This window comes from Seriola dumerili, unplaced genomic scaffold (assembly GCF_002260705.1).
Source record: "Seriola dumerili isolate Sdu_G_001 unplaced genomic scaffold, Sdu_1.0 BDQW01000002.1, whole genome shotgun sequence".
In the NCBI taxonomy this organism is placed as follows: Eukaryota; Metazoa; Chordata; class Actinopteri; order Carangiformes; family Carangidae; genus Seriola; species Seriola dumerili.
The window spans coordinates 11511121-11533972 of NW_019174257.1; the positions used below are offsets into that span (position 1 = coordinate 11511121).

At 40.8% G+C, this 22852-nt stretch overlaps 1 protein-coding gene across 1 annotated transcript in view; it reads right to left on the reverse strand.

The window, feature by feature from the left end:
* Positions 1 to 1477: 1477 nt before the first annotated feature.
* The window catches only part of atp11b (ATPase phospholipid transporting 11B (putative)), a 46191-nt gene continuing 24816 nt past the window's right edge, over positions 1478 to 22852 (reverse strand). Inside the window, exons 19-30 of the mRNA XM_022744479.1 lie at positions 22443 to 22646; positions 21898 to 22051; positions 21593 to 21695; positions 21333 to 21478; positions 21012 to 21071; positions 20198 to 20325; positions 19823 to 19961; positions 18383 to 18452; positions 17584 to 17689; positions 16092 to 16257; positions 7024 to 7314; positions 1478 to 1566 (exon numbers count right to left, since the gene is read on the reverse strand). Of these exons, the coding sequence (XP_022600200.1) occupies positions 7042 to 7314; positions 16092 to 16257; positions 17584 to 17689; positions 18383 to 18452; positions 19823 to 19961; positions 20198 to 20325; positions 21012 to 21071; positions 21333 to 21478; positions 21593 to 21695; positions 21898 to 22051; positions 22443 to 22646 (1549 nt within the window). The 3' untranslated portion in view covers positions 1478 to 1566; positions 7024 to 7041. The remainder of the gene's footprint in view (positions 1567 to 7023; positions 7315 to 16091; positions 16258 to 17583; positions 17690 to 18382; positions 18453 to 19822; positions 19962 to 20197; positions 20326 to 21011; positions 21072 to 21332; positions 21479 to 21592; positions 21696 to 21897; positions 22052 to 22442; positions 22647 to 22852) is intronic.

Here is a 22852-nt window from a genome sequence, read left to right on the forward strand (position 1 = left end):
ACATGCATTAGCCATGATTTGGAAAAGCATCTCAGCATTAAAGTCATGTTTGTCTTCCTGAAATCAAAGTTGTACCATTATCTGATCAAATACCTCAAATTCTTACCGATTCTTAATTAGGTCGATTTTTGCAGCTTTGGATTCTTTCGTTACCTCAAAATCTTCCCTGACATCATGGTCTTTGATGCTGAGATGCCTTTGCTAACCAGGCTGAATGAGAGAAGGCATTCAAGGGGAACATGTACAAAGTAACAACAGGCTCAAACAGCTTCCGTCTGCAGTACCTTCAATAATCTACCAATAATATAACCTCTTGAAAAATGTATGGCTTTTTAAGCAGACCCATCTGGCCTCCTTTAGAGCGACGCACCAGGAAGACAGGGGCCTGAAGAGTCACAACGAGAAAGCAGCACGAACAATAATAAGTCTTCTTAACAACAATATAAGCTTCTGTACAATCAGGCACAAAAATAAACACTTTTTCTGTTAAACTCCGGTCTGCATCCTTTGGTCTTTGGTACCACAGTAGAGATGAAGCTCCGTGTTCAGTATTGAGGGATTAGCATACGTATGAAGGAGACAAGATGGCAGAACTGCTGGATCAACAAGGGCTCTGGATGCTACAGGATTAAGGGTGGTGACACTTTTTCCTCTTTTCAATCTGAATGACAAAATGAATGTGAATTCCTAATGTAGTCTGACTCTGCTGAGCTTTTGTCCGGGTGCTACATGGATGATCCTGGTTCGTGGTGTCGTAGTCAGCCCGACCAAACCAGCTGGGTTAAGTTGAAGTCCTCAGGCTGCAATGCTTTCAAGCAGGGGTGAAGCCTGACATTAGCTAACGTTTGTAGCAACAAGTCCGGACGATCAGGAATCTCCATTCTGTGTCTCTGAATATGTAAGACTTAAAAGGTGGTTTTAATGCCAGTTGCAAGAAAAAAAAAATTTGGCAACTGTATTGAAAATGAAAAATAAATAGTTGCATGTTCATGAAACTGGTCTGATCTCCAAGGCAGCACCTGTGAGCTGATTAATTAAATGTAAGACTCGAAATGTTTTCTTAACTGTTTTTAAAGGTAGTGGATTTAAATATGTCGCCCCGTTGGAAGCAGGAATCTGATAATTGTTGCTGCTGACTTAGGTCCACAGATGTCCGCTTCATGCCATGCTGACTCGCTCCACACTTCATGTTTCATTTCCTTGCATCTTGCACCTTTCTGTCAAGAGTTGATTCACACTGGGGCGCAAACTGGTGGAGGATAAAGCAGCCTGCTGCAATGAGCCGAGTCCTTTGGTTTCAAAGCTCCCGTTTTGAGTCCGCTTTGCATCCAGCTGCATCGAGTTTAAACTCAAGTAGGTTTATAAAATGGTGGCAGGAGTGTGGGGGTGTGATTATGACTCATAGCGGAGTGGTAGCCCCCTCCCCCCCTCCCCAGCTCCCCAGCTCCCCAGCTCTGTGTGTTACAGTCAGTGGCCCCCGGGAGTCAGCAGTGGGTGGCCTCGATGGGTGACAGCGTCAGGATGCTGCGATCGTTGGAGTAGAAGTTGTCCACGTCACTCCAAGACCTGAAAACAGGCAGCAGTGACCGAGGGTTAGGAGACTGACGCAGTGAGCATGTGAGTGTGTGTGTGTGTGTGTGTGAAGGCTCGGCTGTCACTAGCTAACGCACTGTTGTCCAAAGGTTTGAGATAACAATCTACACAACCAGGCTGGAAGAAGCAGAGAAGAGTGAGGGACAGAAGAGTGAGAGTTAGTAATGGGTGTGATGGTGTTAGTGATGAATATCAAGTCTCTCCTCATTGCATCACACCAATCCAGGTCTATCAGGGCAGAGAATAAAATCTTAAGACTGGAAACTTATTTTTTCAATTTCGGTCTTTCCTGTCATTGCTTTGAAAAAGACAGAGCTCGGTGGGAAAAAACAGTGATGTCACATATTTACATGCACCAGTTTGGTCCTATTTGAATTAAAATGTAATGGTAGTTGTGGGCTTGAATACACTCTTATAGTCCTGAGTTTTTGAGTGCTATAATACTATAGAAAAGAAAATTATCTTTTTTTTTGCTTCCTGGAGGTGAATTAGAGGCAAATTTAACATCTAAAACACCTACAGATGACAGTGGATATCTGACATCTGTGTTTAATAAATCAGGTACTGGATATTGATCAACCAATCTGGTTCTGTATTAAATTAAAAGAACAAAGAAAGTATGTCAGTGCACTATAAAAAATAAGGCCACTAATTATTGCGTGTAAAATGTATGATCTTGAATTTTGCAGTTTTAGGACCTGTTGATACCCCTGATCCAGATCAAACAAAAACCAGGCTGGGTTTCTGGTTTGTTCTTAGAGATGGGAGGAGATGAGGGGAGACTTGAGCTATTCAACCCATGAATAGAAGTCAACACAATCACCATAAAGAGAAATAAATGAAAGATAAACAAGCATCAACAACATTCTTGCCTCATATCCACTCTCAAGATAACCAGGATTAGACTTTCTGCAGGTAAAATATCAATCCTGAAGTTCAGCTATTTAAATATCTTCACAAGAAAAATAGGTATCATACTCTATCAGCTCATTCCACAACACTAAATATATCTATATAGTATAAAATCTATGATATACTTTATATTTCTATTTAAACACAACAGAGGCCTTGTAAAAAAAAAAACACACTGTTAGCTTAGCAAGCTGGATCTCCTTTGGAAATGTCTGACAAAGACACATCTAGTTCACAATCTCAACCTTTCGTAAAACGCTCAAAACATTTTCAAGCTAGGTGGCTAGAGCATAATAAATACAACATGGCTTCATCATGAAAGTCACAGCTTGCCACTGTTAAAGGTCACAATAACCAACTCTCCACGGCACTGACTCACATCAAAGTTTGAACCAGAGTCAATGATCAGAGCTTCTCCCTCAAAGCACCAGCAGGGAGGAGCAGAGAGACTGTAGTTCAACATCCGCTGAGTTCAAACAGCACTTCCATTCTGGCTGCTACCCCTGATCTTCACAAGACTGCACGAGTAAAGCCTGATGTACATGCAGCTTCAACACAATCAGCTGTTTCTGGCTGAAAATATGACGAGAACACGAACGTCAGACTTGGAGATTTTCTCATTTCTGCAACTTTCCATCCACATGTGTAGATATTTTTTTTTGATTTTTCTAAATGTCAGTTGCTCTACTCTTAATAATTCTCATGACCTTTACTTTCACACTGCTCTCTGAGATGAAGACAACCGTTTTAAGACCTGGTAAACAGGAAAACCCAGGGACTTTAAACAGGCTGATGACTCAAATGGTGGTTTGACTGGAGGCACTCTCACGTACTACATCACTAGCTCGGCTGTCTACCAGGGCTGAGGTCAAACTGAAACATCTCAGTGCTAAAACCATCTTTGCTCCCCGGGTTACGATAGAACAAAGAGGACGTTAGCACCAAAACACTTTTGGGATAAGCCAGTGGGAACATGAACCTAAGAAGAGAACAAAACAGGCAGATTTCTGACAAGACGGAGCTCACAGGGGACATCAAGAGCACAGGAATAATTAATCTGGAAGGTCGAACAACATTATGCAGATTTCAGACACAGAGGGACAAGGACACAGAAAGACAGAGAGGACAGAAAAAGAGAAAAGTGCAGTAGGAGGAGTGTGGGGGGCACTAATACATACAGGTTTACATTGTGTACAAAATACCAAAGGCAACAGCAGCCCCCATGCAACAAGACAGAGTCTGGGCATTCCTGTAGTGGACGAGGCAGGTGGAGAAGATAAACTCCACCTGCCAGGAGCACCCCAGGTTGTAAAACAAGCATGCCCTAAAAGTTGGCCTCTTCTCAGAAGCACATATAAGGCTTCAGGATCCAGTAGAAAAAGACAAATAGATACAGGAAGTAGGATAAGAAACTCTCTGAGACTACACTTCCCAGCAGCCTCTGTGATTCAGGGTGTGGTCCCCATGCTCTAGGAGAAGAGGAGCAGGAGCAAGGGATGTCAAGCAGGACAGTGGCTGAATCTCCATCCAAGGGTATTTTTATTTTATTTTTTATTTTTTTTTAATTCTAATGTATTAAGTTAGAGAGGATGAACAGCTGTTTGTTGCAACTTTTATTAAAATGTTGAAGGTACAATAAACAGGTTTTGAAGCAGGCCTGAAGAATTAACTTTGTTTATCAAATAATCATGAAGGATGGTCCCGTCCAGCTCACAAGCGGCTTTGTGTGTTTAGATTTTCTATGGGTGTGTGCCTGCTAATTGGTGAATCTACAGACAAGTGAACTTTAACATAAAGTTAAGATTTTTGCTGTCTTTTTTTTTGGAAATGCCAATGCAAACGCCTCCTTAATCTGCATCTTCTTGATCCCAACATTAAAAAGGTCTGTGTAAAATTTCCTTGACATTTGGATGGAGACTCAGCTGCCAGGATGTGACAAGTACACACAGGTATCTATCTTGTTTTTTATGAAAAACATCTTTGACTCCTGACATCCATGTCTGTTCCTGCTTTGTCGCCCCAAGACATCATTCAGCTGTGGCCAGCATTCAATGCCAAGTCATCAGGCCAAGTCAAGCAGCCAGCTACAGTTGGGCTTCCAATAAATATCAGATAAATACATGAAGTATTATATAAGTTGTAAATATGCTTGCTATATGTCCCTTCCAGTCAGTAAGCATATAGGACCAGGTGGTCATATCCCCTTACCCCTATGGCAGTATCCTAGCATTAAGGCCAAATGTGGGCTGAGTCTCACTAATCACTCAATAGCTCTCTGTGGTTTTCTGCTTCATTTCATTAAATCCAGAAGATGAAGACGAGGGAGAGGGGGGATGGACAAAGGTTTGTGGTTAACAGAAGGTGGGCAAGGAGGTGAGGAGGGGTGAGGAGAGGATAGACAAGGAAAGGAGTGTAGGGTTAAAACTTAAACCTGCAGATTTTGCCCAAATCCTATTAGTAGAAAACATTCTTTTATATTTACAGTATAAAGCGCACCTAAGCAAAGCATTTTCCTTATGTTCATTGTTTATGTTTATCCTTCGAGGAGCACTGTTTGGCTGCTCTGTTTGCTCAGCTTGAAGAATTTAATTGGCTGCTTCATGCCAAGGTCAGAAAACAAATCAATCATTCCCACAGGAAGAAGTTCATCTAAGCTGAATCATGCATTTAGTGGTAATTTGACCCTGAAGTGATGGGAACAGTTTCCTTTCTTTCAATGAAATGACCCTGACAACAATTGAAATTGATTATTTTGTGCTGCATATATATAAATATCAAATTGTAGGGCTGAATTTATGCTCTCGACTTCACGAACTAGAGTTTAAATCATCAGATGATACGGCCTAGTAATAAAATTACAGCCAGTCAGAATTTTATGTCTCTAGAATAAGATTACTCATAAGACTGCTGCATCCCTCAGACCTGACTGACTGTGATTACACAGCCGTCTACTCTACCACAGAGAGTTTGCAAGTTGCTGTCCAGTGGGGCTGAAGAGAGTGGGGGAGGAGCAGTGCATCCCTTATTCTACCTGCATGCTGTTATTACCTTTGCAAACACATACACACAAAGTCATGAATGAAAAAACATGCGTGTCCACACCACCTGACTGTGCAACGTCTACTGCAAAAGACTCGCACACAAAGAACCAGAATGCTACATCTTCATTACTGATCTGATCAATACTGAGAGTCCCAAGCTGTTTTGGGGAATATTGATTGCTCAGCAGAAAGGGCTGATCAGGTCAATTAATCAATGACCCCACATTGTCACTGGGATTCAGGTAAAGAGACACAATAACACTGAAACTGCAGACTGAGCAGACCAGGAAACTGTGAACTCAGCTTACTCATCTTTAAAGCTGCACTAGGCAAAATATTTTATGACCAAAAAAATATCTAGTTGTTGATGTTTTATCATACTTTATCACGAAGTTGAGCTACAGCGGAGAGGAAATTTTTATCTGCACTTACTAAGAGCTCACTTTGTGCAGTAAATGGACATCGTGTTTCATTTATTTTTACCTCTCACTGCCATTTAAGAGCTACCGAAATGCAAAATTGCCGAGTGCAGCTTGAAAGCTAAGTTGCAACAACCTCCCACTTATGAAGCACTTCCACATCTCTTCAATCATCGGTTCATACTGGAGATGTGCACCCCCACATTTGGTGTTTGGATCATATATGATTCAACTAGTTAGTCAATGTCTGGTTTCATCTCAAGTGAAGAAGCCCTCCAATGAACAAGAGGAACTACCACAACATACAGAAGTCAACCTAAAGCTAGTAAGTCAACTTAGTAATTGACATATAGACATTGGTGTCATCTGTTAAAGTGCATTACAGATTACACAGTTTTCCTTGAAAACTGGATAATCAGGCTATTGGACACCAACCTTTAAGGTAGTACTGAACAGAAACAGAGGAGCCAGACAGGACAGACAGAACAACAGATCATAGCACAGATGATTAGGACAAAGACACATGGGCTAATAGACAGACCCACCCTAATGTAGGGGCTACGCAGACAAGACAGGATACATACTGCAGTGTAATACTGAGACCTGCTGGGTGCCTGTATATCGCAGCAGATCTCCATTCTACGGGCCTTAGTACCTTTACTGGGACCCAAATTCTTTCTGGCTAGGCTGCCAAACATCCACATCAGCATGCTATGTAGAAAGCATGGTCATCACAATCTATTCAGTCATAGGTCTCTATGGTTTTGGTTACAAGGTGTACTAATATACTGATAGTACACTACTGTGGTTATGAGGTTAAGCGCATCTTTCGGTCGGGTTAATCAAAGCGTCCAGACTCTCCCAACACAGACTTTGACGGAAATAAGAAACTCATAGTGCAGTCCATGATGGCTTGATCCACACATCTTCAGCCTCTAACTCGTCTTTCAGCTGCTTTCCCAAAGTCCTGCTAAGCCACACCCTTAAACCAGTCTCTATCACCGTCTGAAACCCGCTTCCCCCACGGCCTATTATGAATCGGAATAAGAAAGACTTACAGTAGAGTTGTAGCCACATTATGGGCTATAGCAGTCAGGACTGCAGCCCAAATTTTTGAAACCGAGATGCGGGGACGTTTCATCAGGTTTCATAATCATTGTTTGTTGTCGTTGTCGTCCTCCCCACCTGTTGCTGCAGCTGGACGTGTGGCAATGGTTGGCACTGGCCTGGCACTGCCCGGTCATTTGCTCCAGGAAGCGGGCCAGGCGGGAACAGCCGCTCTGCCCATGTTGGTAGCAGCACAGGGACTCCACACAGCTGAGGGTCTGCGCCTGGGGGGCTGATAGAGACTGGAGGAAGGTGAAGAGGGTGGAAGGGCAGAAAAAGAGCAAGAAAGGGTGATGTGAAAAGTTGGGAGAGTGGCATAGTTTGGGAACGTAGAAAGAGGACAGAGAAGAGGACAAATTGACAAAAAGCAAAGTAGAAGTGAGTGGACAAAGAGAAGAAAAAAGAAGAAATTAATACCAAGACAACATAGCTTGACTGTCACACTGACAGGATGATAAGGGCGACTGGAGGATGACATATTGCATGCTGTCACAAGAACAATGGTGTACAGGGAAAATATTTCAAACATGCTACACAAGGGGCTGAAATGTTGCAAATAAATACATAAATCATAAAACCAGTAAACAAAATAAATAACAAAAAAATCTTCCTGTAATGCCAAAGGAAAGTTGGAGTTTTTTTATTTAAGACATCTCAGTGACAGAGAGCTGCTGACAAGAATATACAATTCCCACTGCACTCATATATTGCTATAAACCTTTGGCTTGAGCACTTATTTCTCCGCCATGGGTCAGGACGAACCTGCACAGTATTATAATGTCAGTGCTCTTTCAAAGCAAGATGACCTGTCTCTCTGTTGCAATTCCTCTACACCTCTGACTGCATCTATGATGGATCACTCAGAGTCCATTCCACATCCCATAGCATAAACTAACAGTGATCCAAAGCCAGTCCATCAGATTCATAGGCAGTAATACAAGCCAAGCTCTTTTTCCTTTACTTCCTTGTCCTGAAAATGATACTGTATTAGGTTGTATGTTGTGCTTAATAATCTACTCTTTGCACAAACTGTATAACTCTATGTCATTATAATGAATAAACTTTGTAATATTCTCAAAGGTCTGGGACATCCAGCCTACTGGACTCCCCAGAGTGATCATATGAATATGTATTAAAGAAAAAGTCACTGCTGTCATCATCGATCCAGATCTTTTCATATATGTGAAAACCAATACGAAATATTGTCTGTACTTATGCAAAAGTTAAAAAGAATTATTATTAATTATTATTGCTTCAATAATAAGATCGGTATTGTTAGTCAAAGCTGAATGAAGTCGCTGCCTAGAAACCTGTGGGATCAGGTGGCTCTGTTGATCTGAGTCAGCAGAGAGCGAGAGTGTGAGAGGGAAAGGAGAAAGTGCAGAAAGAGCAGAAAGACAAAGAGGAAAGAGAGAGAGAGTGAGAGTGAGGTTACACTTGTAGTTTGCATCCTGTACCCTGCATTTCTGCAGCATAACAGGACAGCATAATTATAGATTAACCTCAGAGTTAATATAGTGACCCACCTGTTTTTTTTAAGTCCATAAATCAGCCCCAAAATGTTACATACTTTGCAATTCTCCCTATATTTCTGTGCCACTGACAGCAAAGTTTGGACTTGAGTTTTAGAAGGTCCAGACAATGTGCTTTTGTAAGAAATGATTTCTAAACATTCATATTTTATAGTTTGATGATTGATCTAGCCCCTGGTCCTGTTTTGTGACTGAATGTGTGTCCCATGTATCTCACACATGGTTTTGGCTTGTGATGTTGCCGTTTCTCTGCAGCAGAAATTGGAGAAACTGTTGGCATCAAACCAAACTTCTGCTTCTTGGCCAGCAACAGGAAAACACAGACAGGACAAAACTGAATATGGATTATGCTGGCAGTGTCATGTGTCCCTGGATAATAAATGCATGGTGTTGCTCTCCCTCTATCAGAACATATTGTCTTATTCTATTTGGAAAAAAAAAAGGGCAAACAAATTTATCCTTGTTACTGCAACACATGAATCACCTCTTAAACTGTGCCATAACAAAGAGAAAATATGAGGTTGTACAGTGTGATTATTCCACACGCATTCAGTCCAAACCACAGAGAAAAAAAGCAGCAACAACAGACAAGACACAGCTGCAGCCACAGATGGTAATGTATCCTAGACTACTGTTTATTTGTTGGTGAAGTGTCCTTGGTGTTTTTATTTCGGTATGACCACATGGGTGATAAACACTGTTGCTTTTTCATTAACTCTTGAGATGACTGATTTGCCTTGGTCTAACCAACAAACCATTTTATCAACCACTGAAGCAGCAATAAGTCACCACAGAGGCAGTGGTAGGAAGAGTTCAGATAGTCGTGTTAGAATAAAAGTTGTTCATCAGTCGTGTTTATGACAGAGATGAACAAGAGAGAAGTATCGACTTAACCACTGCAGTTTCTGAGGAAGTCTTTGGTGCCATCACTTTGTTCAGTTGTATAGAAGTGTCAACAACATGATGCCCAGAGCAAAACCAGGCCAAACCATGTGATTAACAGTTCTCTAGCAAACCAAGGTTTTCTGAGAAATGATGACATCACCCCCTGGCTGACATACTATGGTAGCTACAGAGTTCAGCTACAATTTGTGTTAATTGTCATTAAATTTTAAAACATGATGTGAGTTCACACAACTAAGAGTGCAGAGTATCCTTGGCAATATCACTTCAGTGACAGCATAACAAAATGTAATACTCTTGGGTTTACAGTATGATATATGGCACTGACAAAGCACACTCTGTACATAGAGAAACTAAAACGCTGAATCTTAACTCATAGAGAAACTTACAAAAGAAGTTACAAATCTTACTTAAAATTATACTTGAAATGCGAAAAGGATTTTATGAGATATCAAATACTTACAAGCTAACAATGCAACATCATTCAGCCATCAATATGGAGTAACATTACTAAATATGGTGGGAATAGATGGCTGAACAAAAACACAGTGAAGACAATGAGATCAGCATGCCAACAGCATTCTCTCTCTCTCTCTCTCTCTCTCTCTCTCTCTCTCTCTCTCTCTCTCTCCCTCTCTCTCTCTCTAAGCTCTGAACCCAGATCTGACCAATAACAGTTAAGGCTGAATTTAGATAGGGAATGGGTGGGGGCGATCATGGTTGCGTAGGAAGGATGGGGTCAATCATTTCTAGGGAGAGAAGGACGAGGTCATTCATGCAAGGGTAGGGGTGAATGGAGCTGATCATGATGGCGTGGGAAACGGTTGTGAAACTCACACAGGAAGTGCGACCGACAGAGAGACATAGACGAGAAGTATTTTTATGTATGAAATAAAAGGTAGGGGTAGTTGTGACATACAGCCATGGGAGAATGACCAAGGTGCAGGTTGTTTTAACCAAGCATAAGGGTTGGTTGACTGCAGCTGTTAGGGGGTGCAAAGGGTTGGTTGGTCCTCAGGCGAGGCCATAATGCCGGGACAGCGACAGTACAAGGGGGACGATGGGAGTGAAGTACATGTATGTTACTACCTAGGGGAGCAGGGGTCTTGGCCGGGGGTAGCAGGGGGAGGATAAGCAGCTAGCAGGTGCCAATTGTCCTCCCCTGGGCTCCGCTGGGCTTTAACAGGGTCATATTCTGGGCCGACTGAACCCTCACCCTCTTCCATCTGAAGGACACAAGATGCTTACAGTGAGCCCTGCTGGCCAGTCAAAGAGCTCAACCATCAGTCAGCCCGGTAGACTGTTGGTAAGTCAGACATCGATGAAGCAACATAGCCAGTAAAGCCAGCCTGTTAATTAACCACCACACTGCAAAAAATATCCACTTTAGTCTCATATTCAACCTTTAAACCTTTGTTGAAACAAGTCAACAATTTGGATTAAGGGATCAGATAATTCCTTGTTCTTACTTGTTTTAGGAATATTCTAAAAGCTATTGCATATGCTAAAACTGATTTTACTTGATTTTCCTTATTTTAAGTTAATTTTCATTTGATAGAGAAGACTTGAAATTGTCTCTACTGGCATTATCTTATATTTTCTTGGTGAAACATGATTTTAAGACTCAACACAAGACTAAACAACCAAAATTAAAGGTGGATATGTTTTTTCAGTGCTGCTTATTTACCAACCAGCAGATTAGTCAGTTAGTAAGGAAGTGGTCAGTTTGTCAATGTCAGTCCAGGCTGCACTGTAGGGAGGCAGTTAATTGAGGAAATTTCTGACCCTAACTCTACAGTGAGCTCCACTCTAATGCCGTTCACAAGTGACCTCACCTACAATCTTCATCGTAGCAACAGAGCTGAAAGCAAGCAGCTGATTCCTGCTTTTTGTAACGAGACACCAATGTGCAGCCGGGTTCTTATTCCCCTGCTGCAGATCTGAACCTCATTTTAATTGGGACTATGACATAATCATAAATCACTGCTTGAGAACAGGGTCTTTTAGAAAATTTGAGTGGTTTGATGAGGTCACTGGGGGAGGGCTGTAATTTCTCACAAAAGCAGACAATTGAACTTTGGCAAGAATGCCGATAAGCTCAGAGATAGCTGTAAAACTGAGCAACAAATGAGCAGAAAGAAGCTGCAGGCATACCAAATGTCTCAAGGGAAAAAGATCCTTCTAGCGCAGATAAGAGCAAATCTATTAGCATCCACACTAATAAACCTGCTGCTGAATCTATCAGAGCTACTGGGTAGGCAAACAACAGGAAAGCCAGAAGAGCCCCTTGGGTTCTTTTGTGATTAACTCCGTCTAATGTAATTATTAAAAAAAAAAGATTGACAGATACTGGAATTCCTGAATAAAGGAGCTGGAGCTGAATAAATTGCATTATACAGCACATTAACATGAACGCAACCTGGTAAGAGAGTCTTGTGTATTTCTACTGATTCAACAAACAAATTACTAGCGCTGGTGATTTAGGATCTCTTTTGCATACTGTGCTTTGTGCCTTCTTTTAACATAAGGCACAGGACCTTTATCATCTACAAGTCTACAGTTTGTTTCTGCTCATAGAATTTGTGGGATGGGACCTGCGTCTGTATCATTAGTAGCTTGAAATATACACTGAGTTTCCAGTTTATTAGGTACACCTTGTTAAAACCAAGTAAAATAACAGCCCTGCAATAAATCCAACCTTCACAAATGTTATAATGTTAAGTTTTTGTTGAAACTGTTTCAGAAACTTTTTGATTCAACTTTACAATCATTTTGAGGCTGGTTTTGATACAATAAGGAGTTTCTATAATTTTCAGTGAAAAACACCAACACATAAACAACAGCCAACATGACCATAAAGTTGCATCAGGTTGAAGGTAAGATATACTAGCTATATTAGACTGCATTGGTTTTTGCTAGGTGTGTAAACTGGCAACTAAGTGTAATATACTATAATAATAATAAACCATTACAAACAATAAACATGGCCTTATTTCTATAAATGGTGGTAACATTTCCCAGCGACTGCTTCAGAACCATACAAACGAGTTTGATATATAGCTGTGAGGATAAAGATATGCATGCAGCAACATTCACTATTAAATTAACCTACATTACAAGAATGCTAACCCTGTGTATTGCACAAGGTTTATTCACATGATCTTGGACAGTTCAATATAATAAGCAAAATTACAAATGTTAAAAACATATAATTTGCTTATATTCACTTGTCAAGACAGAGGCTGTCCAAGACCAAGGATTTGTTTCTGGCTTTTGGTCTTTTCCCTTCAGCATAGAGAGCTCACACTATTGTTTGCATTTCCCTTACGGGTTATTTATAGTGATATCTGCCATAACAGCTCAAGATCTTCAAGTCATCAGTCTAAAATAGCTGTGATAATAACACAGCTGTCTGTCATGCTTCTAACGGGACAGCATCATGCTGCTGTGCAAGGCAGCCCAGACCGGTCCAAGAGTCTGTCATGCAGCTGTAGTGGGTTATCAGTCTTGTTCTGTGGGTCTGCTGAAACCATGCAGGTGGACAGCTCTGAGCTGAGCAGTGTGTTCTCAAGTGGTGAAACCAGTCTGACAGTGTACGTCAAGAGGATGGACCATGCTATAGCTAAAAGAGGTGGTTTGATGGGCTGCACCATGCGACTGATTGATACGTTACTTTAACACTAGCTTGGTATGCCAGTCCGTGGTTGTACGACAAGACCACTGGCTGATGGTCAGGAGGCGGGTCTGACCACGTACTCCGATTTGGGACTAATGCAGATGCAGGACTCAAGACACCAAATAGGGTCCCTGCATGACAACATTGCTATCACAGCATAATGAGTGAGAGGGGAACAGTCAAAATTAAGTCAATGAGGATTCCCAGGCGTTCTGACATTCATTCACTCACTCGTTCATTCATTCGTTTGTTCATGCAATGGGCTGGAGTAATGACAGTACCATGCTGTAGCAGGCAGGAGTGGTGGAGGTATGAGGACACTATGTCAGCCTTTCAATAAATGCAACACATGCAGCAGCTGAAATGCTTTATCTCACATTCTTTGGCATTGTCTCCAACCCCAAAAGGCCCATATATACGTTTAACCCCCAATCACAGAGAATGCTGATTGGCTTGTCCGGGGCATGCAGTCACAGACATGAAACAAAAGGCCGTGATCCAACACTAGCAGCACATATCATGGCAGTAAGTGCACTGCCAGTGTTAGAAACAGGCCTAAGCAGAACTAAATCAAGTCCAGACCTGGGAGAAAGAACATCTTAGTGTTGTATGAATGATCATAAACAGGAGTGCTTATTCCATAAAGCAATATTTCTAGTTTTTAGGCGTTGTCCATGTTATGCTGTAACTAAGACTTCAGCCCTAAATTTTGACAAGCATCTTAACCTCTACATCAATTTTCTATTTTTAAGAATACTATCTGTATACAATCTGACAAAGGCAAGTAAATGTTTGACCAAACACAGTTAGTGTCACATCTGAAATTAGCAGAGGAAGCATATGGGAAAGAATACCAATTAAGCGTTGATGGATATTACATATGGTTGTGTTTGGTTTTAGTACTGTTAATGTGACAATTGTAGAATCTATCATATATCATTGCTGTATGTGTAAACATACAGTGCCAAAAAACAAAAAAAAAACAAAAAAAAAAACACATCACTGCAGAGTAAAAATTAAAACCGAAAGATTTTATAAACTTTAAAGCCTTAGTTTAACATAACGACTTGGATTCCTGTTTCGTGAATAGGTGAAAAATCATACTATATGTTTTCTTACATGTTATAAACACAATTAATTGATTAATTGACAATTGTTAGTTGCAGGTCAAAAATACATATTTTCAAACTAATGGAAGAGAAACTGAATTTAGAGATGGCATCATCAGTGCAGGGCAAAGGACAGGCCAGTATTGATGGCTGACGATTCACAAAAATATACCATTTCCTGCCAAAATCTGATAATATAGACAAATTGCTCTTGAAGAAAGCACTCCTGGGATACTTGTTTCATTTGAATTGATTTTTAGATGAATTTTAAGCCCAGGGCTGAATCAGTCTCATCTCCTCTACCTAATTTTGCCCAGCTGGCTCTTGGCTCTGGACAGAGGCTGCAGAGCGATGAAGTCATCACCTATTGCCACACGGTTGGAATACATCTACACCAGGAGCGTACACAGAGAGGACAGGAGGAAGAACACACACAGACACAAAGAGGTTAGAAATAAAGCTCTCACACACACATGCAATCAAACACACCATTCATACTGAACCCACTCTCAGAATCACACACACACACAGACACACACAGACACACACAGACACACACAGACACACAGAAAGACAAAACTGGACAAAGGTTAGAGCAGAAATAACAAACACCACATAGGAATAGAAAAGACGGCAATTTTTTTTCTGAGAAACAAGAGGAGAGAAGCTAAAACATAAACAGTCTCCAGCTGGACAAATCAGTACAATAACAGTGTGGGTGTGCGGAAAGGTGAGCATGCACACTGTGTGTTTCGTCTATGTGCGCATGTGGCTGTGAATACTGGATCAGAGGGGAGTCATGCGGTGTGTGTGTGTGAACAACTTAACACCATGCTGTTTGTGAAAAGAAGTGAGTTACTCATGACCACAGATGCTGAGAAAATAATGAACTATTTAAACAATGTGGCACACGGGACATTTTCTCTCCCTGTCCAGAATCTGAGTTAGGTTGACATTTTAGTTTATTTTCTCCCTCCAGGCTCTTGTCATTGCACAGGAAATATAATTTCCATTTTTGTAATACAAGTAAGAATAAGTATTAAATCTAACACAGCACACAGAAGACAGTTTAACTACTGCAATGTGTTTTTGCCTTCCCTGTGTCATTTCATCACTTTTAATGAGTTTTACTTTTGAGCCTCGGTTTGCAGCAGGCCTGTAACCCAAACCCATAGAAATGGCTACTTACACTAGCTAGTGTCCAGCTGGTCCTATTAATTTGAATGTAAAAAGTGAACATAAGCTTAAGGTTTCTAAAGATGCTGCAGACAAGCTTTCTGATTCCACTGCAACATTTGCCCCATGATTAATTTCTTTATGACCTTTTGTAGAAAATTTGTTCTCCATACCTGTTATTATACTGTTTGACTTCTTTCTCTAATCCTGTCTTTCTTTGCCTTTCAGCTTTCTTTAAATCATGATTTCACCTTGACAAAAAGGTTGCGATCTTGGCTAGAATCCCTGATACAACTTTGGAGAAAAAAGAGTAGCTACAGTAGAGTGAATAACCAGAAAAATGCAGGATAGTACAGAAAACTAAAACAGTGATCTGAGAACTGCTGTGACCACGAGTGACTACAATGCGCCTTGGAGTCAGGCCAGCATGGTGCAGGGCGTATGAAAAGCATGGAAACCTCTTGCAAGTAGACAGGTTAATGCTGGACAAATCTCTTGCAGCCAATTTGAATTTCAACCTGTACTTTTTTTTAACCAAAGAAAGAATAATCCACTTTAGAAGAATGGCTGGACTTCATTACAAGTTGCTGACTTTTACTTTCTCCCACTCATCCCTATGTTACCTGACTCTTCTGTGTGCTGGTGGGCAGCAGATGTCTGTAGAAGACCTTCTTCACCACATCAGGAAAGAGGCAAGTTATGACAATGATGATGATGGCAAACCATGCTGAGCCGCTGGACAGCAGCTGCACGAATACAAAGTACATGTCCTGGGTGTGGAGGAATGGCCTAGAGGGAAATAGATGTAGGCAGGAGTTACATATTGCAGCAAAAGGGGAAAAATACATTTCTTTTATTCTTATTATAAGTGTTGGTGGGGGGGGGGCACCGAAAAGTTGGTTTGTGTGAAAGTGACTGGCCATGCTATTATCAGAACTGACTGTCTTTGGGCTGAGGACACAGTTAAAAGTTTTCAAAACAACAATAGAGGTGGGCAGTCAGTCATCACAGTAAATTCAAGTCACAGTGGCAGTTGGAGCTTGAATTATTTTATTATTCCCAGAAAGCACAGAGTCAAAGGAACTGTGGTGATGTATGATCACAAATATCAGTTATGGTCTAATTCTGTCAGGGTGGCTCCTACCAGTCTGTGAGGTGACTGGACTGTGTAAAGTGGTTAAGATTGAACTGATCAGTCCAACACACTCTCAGATAATCAGTTTTCTAAGAAAGCCTCTGTGATATATAAAACAAGTGAAAGGACTGATAAATCTGGTGTTTATCAGCCTTTTTCATCCAGAGCCTCATCTTGGGACAAAAAGCAAAGTATGTGCACATTGTGCAGACCTATCTTACTGGAGATCAATCAAATCAATCACTTTCAAAAGCAATTTTGCATATTGTACAAAATATTGATGATTATACTAAAGTATAACAGTGTGTGTAACAGTCGTGAGAACGCTTTACACAGTGCTGAATATGTCTCTCTTTTGATGCGTACTGGTTTTGGGAGACTGTTATGTAGCCGCCGAGCCGGTCGGTGTGGACTTTGTCGGGCGGACTCTTTAGTAAATATGAGCTTCACTAAATTTGCATGAACAACTTGCGGTTGAGGATTTTGAGGAGGAAGCAACTACTCTTGAGTTGCCATAACTGTGATGTAGATAATCAATGATCAACACCTTAGAAAATGTTTTATTGCTCTTTTTTTTCCCAGCATCTCCAGAGAAGTGACTTAAACATGCTGCTTGACCTAAGTGAGGAGCAATGTCTTTATCAAAGACTGTTGAAAAAACATGGCATTCACTCAGAGGGAGAGTCCCATGGTGCCTGTAGGTGCAGAGACAATTTGCCTGTTGTCTCACTATATAGGCATTTAAAGTCATATGATACTGCAGGCAACACTTTTACTGTTGTTTTATTCAGTACAACCAGAGTTTATGCAGTTTAGTTTCCCCGTCATTCTGCTGGATGGCCAGTGCAGATTATGTTCTACCAAATGTAGGGATCTCACTTTATAGGTGTTATAGAAGCTCCATGTAATTTCCTTTGAGTTTTAAAGCAGTGATTTGTACAGCAGCAAAATATGTGAACTTTGTTAGAAGCTGTTCTTACCAGATGATGCCTCCATAGAAGAGAGAGAAGATGAAGTAGAAGGCAATCGAACCCCATGTCACAAAATGGTTCATCCATGTCCAGAAATGAGTCTCTAAAGCCAAGGCTGCCATTACACACACACACACACCAACACACACACACACACACACACACACACACACACCACAACACAACACACACACACACACACCACACACAACACACACACAACCACACAACCACAACACACACACACACACACACACACACACACACACACACAACCACACAGACGCACATGGGGGGTAGGGAAAAAAAAATATGTGTAAAACACAGACAGGGGCAAGTGAGCCATCAATAAACTACAGCCATCTTCCTCAGTGCTGTAAAACAGACCTTGAAACAAACTGTGATAAATAATGTTCTATTAATGACCACTGACATCATCCTAATACCTCACAATGTACTGTATTTCATATTGGGACTATAGGAAAAGTGTGTCCCTAAGGACTTCAACATGTTACCCAGCTTACAGCTACTGCACACAGTAACCATCGTCATCTTAGAGCTTAAGTATTTTTGACCACTTGGGCCAGAATGACTTCAAACATAGAAGAATAAGAATCTCTCTGATGTTCTGTGCTACACTACAGTATAGAAACCAAACATTCCCAGCACTTATAGTAAGTATTAAATGATGTTGGTAAAAATGGTAATCTTGTCAGTAAATGCCAATAAAAAAAGGTTGAAACAGTAGATAACACAATTCGTAAAAGAACAGATTACCTTGTGGTGAAAGCGTAAGATTAGCTGTAACTTACCTTTAATGTGACAGTGATGACCATGACAGTAAAGACCAGCGTTCCAAATGTCCAGTTTCCAAACATCTATAGAACAAACATACAGCACCAGTGTATTATTAATATTAAGATACAAGTAATTCAAACAGAAAAATCTGTGACATTTTGCTGGAATTTCAAAACAATGAATAATGGAAACAGAAAACATGATACTTGATATTTAGAACTGTTCAAAATCAAACCACAAATCTGGATAAAAGTTGGGAGTCAGGGCAGGCGATGCATTAGTTTAGTGGTGTGGAGTGAAGAGACCAGTGAAGTTCCACAAGACAACAGCTTGAGTTAACAAGTTGTACGATGCCTATAATGAGGCCTTGCCCTCCGACTGTGTGACTACAGTTGGCAGCTCCCCCGCTTGTTATGAGAATCACTCTACTTAGAGTTTGAGAGCTGTGGGGGGCATTGTTTTGTTGCCAGCCAATTCTAGACCCCGCTGGAGTATGAGCACTGAAAACTAATGGTGAGTGGCCTATGATGCATCCACAGAGACACTCAGGGGAGCAGACAACAATTCTGGGCCCTTAAAAGATATTTTTGTTCAAGTTCTAGTTTAATCATATCACAATGAAAAAACAAAAAGTTTTTACCAGTCCTTTACAAACACTGCTTTGTGTGCTGTTTTCTCTATCTATTTAAGTGTGCTATCTTCAGATGCGGTCTCCTTGAACCATCACCACCTTTTAACCCACAAAAACATGACGAGGAATCGTCCTGATAGTCCTCTCATTAACCCCCAAAGGAGACATGCATTCATCTGTGGAGCAGACTCTTACCAGCTGCCTGTTAGCTCGCAAGATCTGAAGACATGCACAGCGTGAAGGCAGAAGGAAAAAAGAGTAATCAACAAAAGATAGAAGAAAAACACGAGCAAGAGAGAGCAATAGGAAAGAGTGCTTTCTGAAATACCAAACTTGCGACAGGCTGAAAGACAGCAAGATATGCAGCGGGGTTAGAAAAGAGAAGGAAAATGAATTTGTTAAGAGCCAGAGACACAGAAGACATGATATGAAGAAAAAGTTAGGTTACTAGAACTTACTTATTAACAAGTGAATGACAAACATGCTCAGAATGTAAAAGAGACAAGGCTATATAAAAGGCTTTTAAACAAAGAGACAGAATGAGGGGGAGAGAAGAGCCAGATCAAGGGAAGAAGTGACTGCAGAAATACCAGCAGGCAACCAGTCCAATCAATAACAATAATTGATCATAACATGCACACACATATATACACACACACACAAACAGTTGTCCTGCATTTGTTTACTGCCAAACATTATGCCCTGAAGCAACACTTTCCTAAGATGGTTTCAGAAAATCCTCTCAGCAGGGATTCTGCTATAGAGTAAAAACATATAATACAATCCCACACACACACACACACACAGACAAACACAAACCTGTCCATTGCCCATAAGTGTGGTGTCTTCTCCCATCAGTATGTACGATCCAAAGAAGAAGACAAAGGCGTGACAGAAGCCCAACAGAGTCCAGTACAGGAATGTCCGAAAAGACAGCAGAGCATTCTTGCTGATGTCCCTGTGGGATACAAACATTTTTCTTCCCTTAGAGGATAAACTGTATCAAGACTCAGTGTCATGCCATCTTTGCTAAAAATCAGCAGGAAAATTGTGCAGGTAGAGGGTGCATGTATCATTATACAAAATAAAATTACTTCTCAATTTTTATTTTCCAGCAGTTAGACACTGATTTCTTTTAAATATATGAAAACCGACCAAAGCCAGTTCCCACAAATAAGCAAACAACAGCCTCACCTGTACAGGCCAGGTTTATTCTGCAGTACGTGTGGATGGACCAGCTGTTCAAACAGACTGTACACCAGGATGGGCAGCGAGGTGAAGCAGATGTTGTATAGTGTCAGATAAACACTGTCGTACAGAGTCTGGGATGGACAGAGACAGTATTTCACTCAACACAAATTTATTAGCTAAAACTGATATCCACAGCTCATCCTACCTAACTAGAACATAACAGGCAGGGAAGTTGAAAAGAGTCAGATATACAAGAAAGAAGCTGAATGGTGGAAACATATTGCTGTGTGCATTAGACATTATTGACATATTACAGGTTATTATGTGGCATAGCTTCCGTCTGTATGTCTACACTGTATACAGTGTAGGATCTTCAAATTATTTCTCAGGACTGATATCTTCCTTGTCTAGGACGATAGTAATAACCTTAATAACAGACTAAAGCTTTAGTAACACATTCACTGCCAATCAGAGTTTCATAAAATATTTAACAAACATTAATTCCCAAGTTTCAAAGGCATATCATAAAAATTTGAAGAAGTTAAACGCAAATTGAGAGATTCTCTGTTTAAATATCATAGCAATTCAAAATGACTGAACCTCATGAAGCTTTTCTCGTTGAACCTTTTCATCCTCATACATGATATCAAATTAAAAATGGAAATTAATCTGGATATCAAACAGACTTATCCCAAGAATGCTCTCAATGAAGTAATGCTGTAAAATGGCCAACATGTTGGACTGTGCAACATCAAAACTGGGACAAAACAACAATGACAAGAAAAAGAGAGAGAAATGGAGAGATAAAGAGACTTACTTGTTGTGAAAACAAACAGAAGAACTGGTATAAAAACTGGGGCGTGATAAAACACACATTCTAGAAAAGACAGTGAGGGAGAGAATGGTTAAAAACACTGCAGTGTAAGGAGACTTGACTGAAGCTGAGGTAAAAGCCCACTTCTGTAAATTACAATGGGCTCCTTTAGTGATCAGTACCTGCATCTCCTGCTATAAAGCAGTTGGTATGAAAAGGAGATTTGAATAACCAAAAGCTGAAAATGAGCATTGAGAATCTTATCTCACTAGGAGTGCATTCAAATCAAGAATTCAAAGCTTTGTCACCATGGCCATTTCTTACCTTGTAGAAAAAGTACTGTACAAGGGTAGCTATTCGAATGTAGTAGAAGTGACCGTGGACCAGCAGTAGTTTAGCCAGGAACTTAAACCTGGCAATTGCATAGTCACTGTTTCTCACGGCCTGACGACCCTCCTTCCCCATGATACCTGGAGACACATGCAAACACACGTTAGAGATGAAACTGCAGAATGCAGAAACAGTGGAGTTTGCAACCATGTCCTGTGCATGTGTGTGTGTGTATGTATGTGTTGAATGTTTACCTATGCCCACATGGGCTTCCTGTATCATACTGACATCATTGGCTCCATCCCCAATAGCTAAGGTAATGGGTTTCTCTGGAGATGTTTTTAAAAGACGTACCACCTAGACAGAACACAGTAATATTGATATCTGGGTTGAGTTTAAGTAAGTTAGAGTAAACACAGGGAAGGAATAAGGGCTTTGATAATATCAGCACAATGACAGTCTGTGTGTTAGCTCATCTCAGAAATTGATATCATTTTTTGAAACATTAAAAGTGATTTATTGGGGTGAGTGGTCTGTGTGTATGGCAAAGCACTGGTACCTTAGCCTTCTGCAGTGGGGCCATGCGGCAGCACAGCACAGCTGAACAGTTTTTACACACTTCCATAAAGAGCTTCTCGTGTTCCCTCAACGCTAAAGACAGACTGGCCCCATCCACGACTAACCCATGCTGTATGACATGGTCCTCCTTTATCCTGGGAACAAATGGAGAGAAAGAGTCAGAAAAGAACAGGATAGAAGAGAAGGACAGAGTGGAAACAGCTACACTGCTACCAACTACTACCTAATGCCCAGTTAGATTCTACTGTTAGTCCATTCACCAGCACATTACCTTGTTACATAGATGTTTTGTTTACTTCGCATGTGTAATATATATAGATTGTTAAATATATATATATAGATGTTAAAGTCCAGACTGCTGAAAACACTAACAAAAAGAGATCAATTAAATAAATGGTATCCAAATAAAACCAAACTCTACATCTCTACATCTAATATTTAAAAAGCCCCAATCTTATCAGAATACAAGGCTATATATACACTTTGTCTATTCTATATATGTCAAAAGGAGAATGAGACACTCACCTCCTGGCCAGTCTGCGGAGCTGCTCCGCACACTCATTGTCAGAGCGCTGCTGCAGGAGCTCCAGGATGTTCATGGTTCTGTGGAAGTGGCCGCAGGACAGGCTGACACTGACTGCTGTTTCATGTTTGTCCCCTGTCAGCACCCATACCTTGATTCCTGCCAGCCGTAAAGCCTCAATGGTCTCCTGGACTTTGTCTTGGAGTCTGAGAGGAGACAAGGAGGAGAGGGAATAAACACCATGTGCATGTTCCATGTACTGTAAAGCTTCCAGTGATTCCTAAATATAGTTTCCTTAGGTCAAGCCCCAGGTGACATGAAAATTTTGTTTTAGACTTGTTGTGGGTGAGGTGATGTCGCTGGGCTGGCACTTACACCTGGTGTTTTATTGCTGTGGAGTTAATGTGATCAT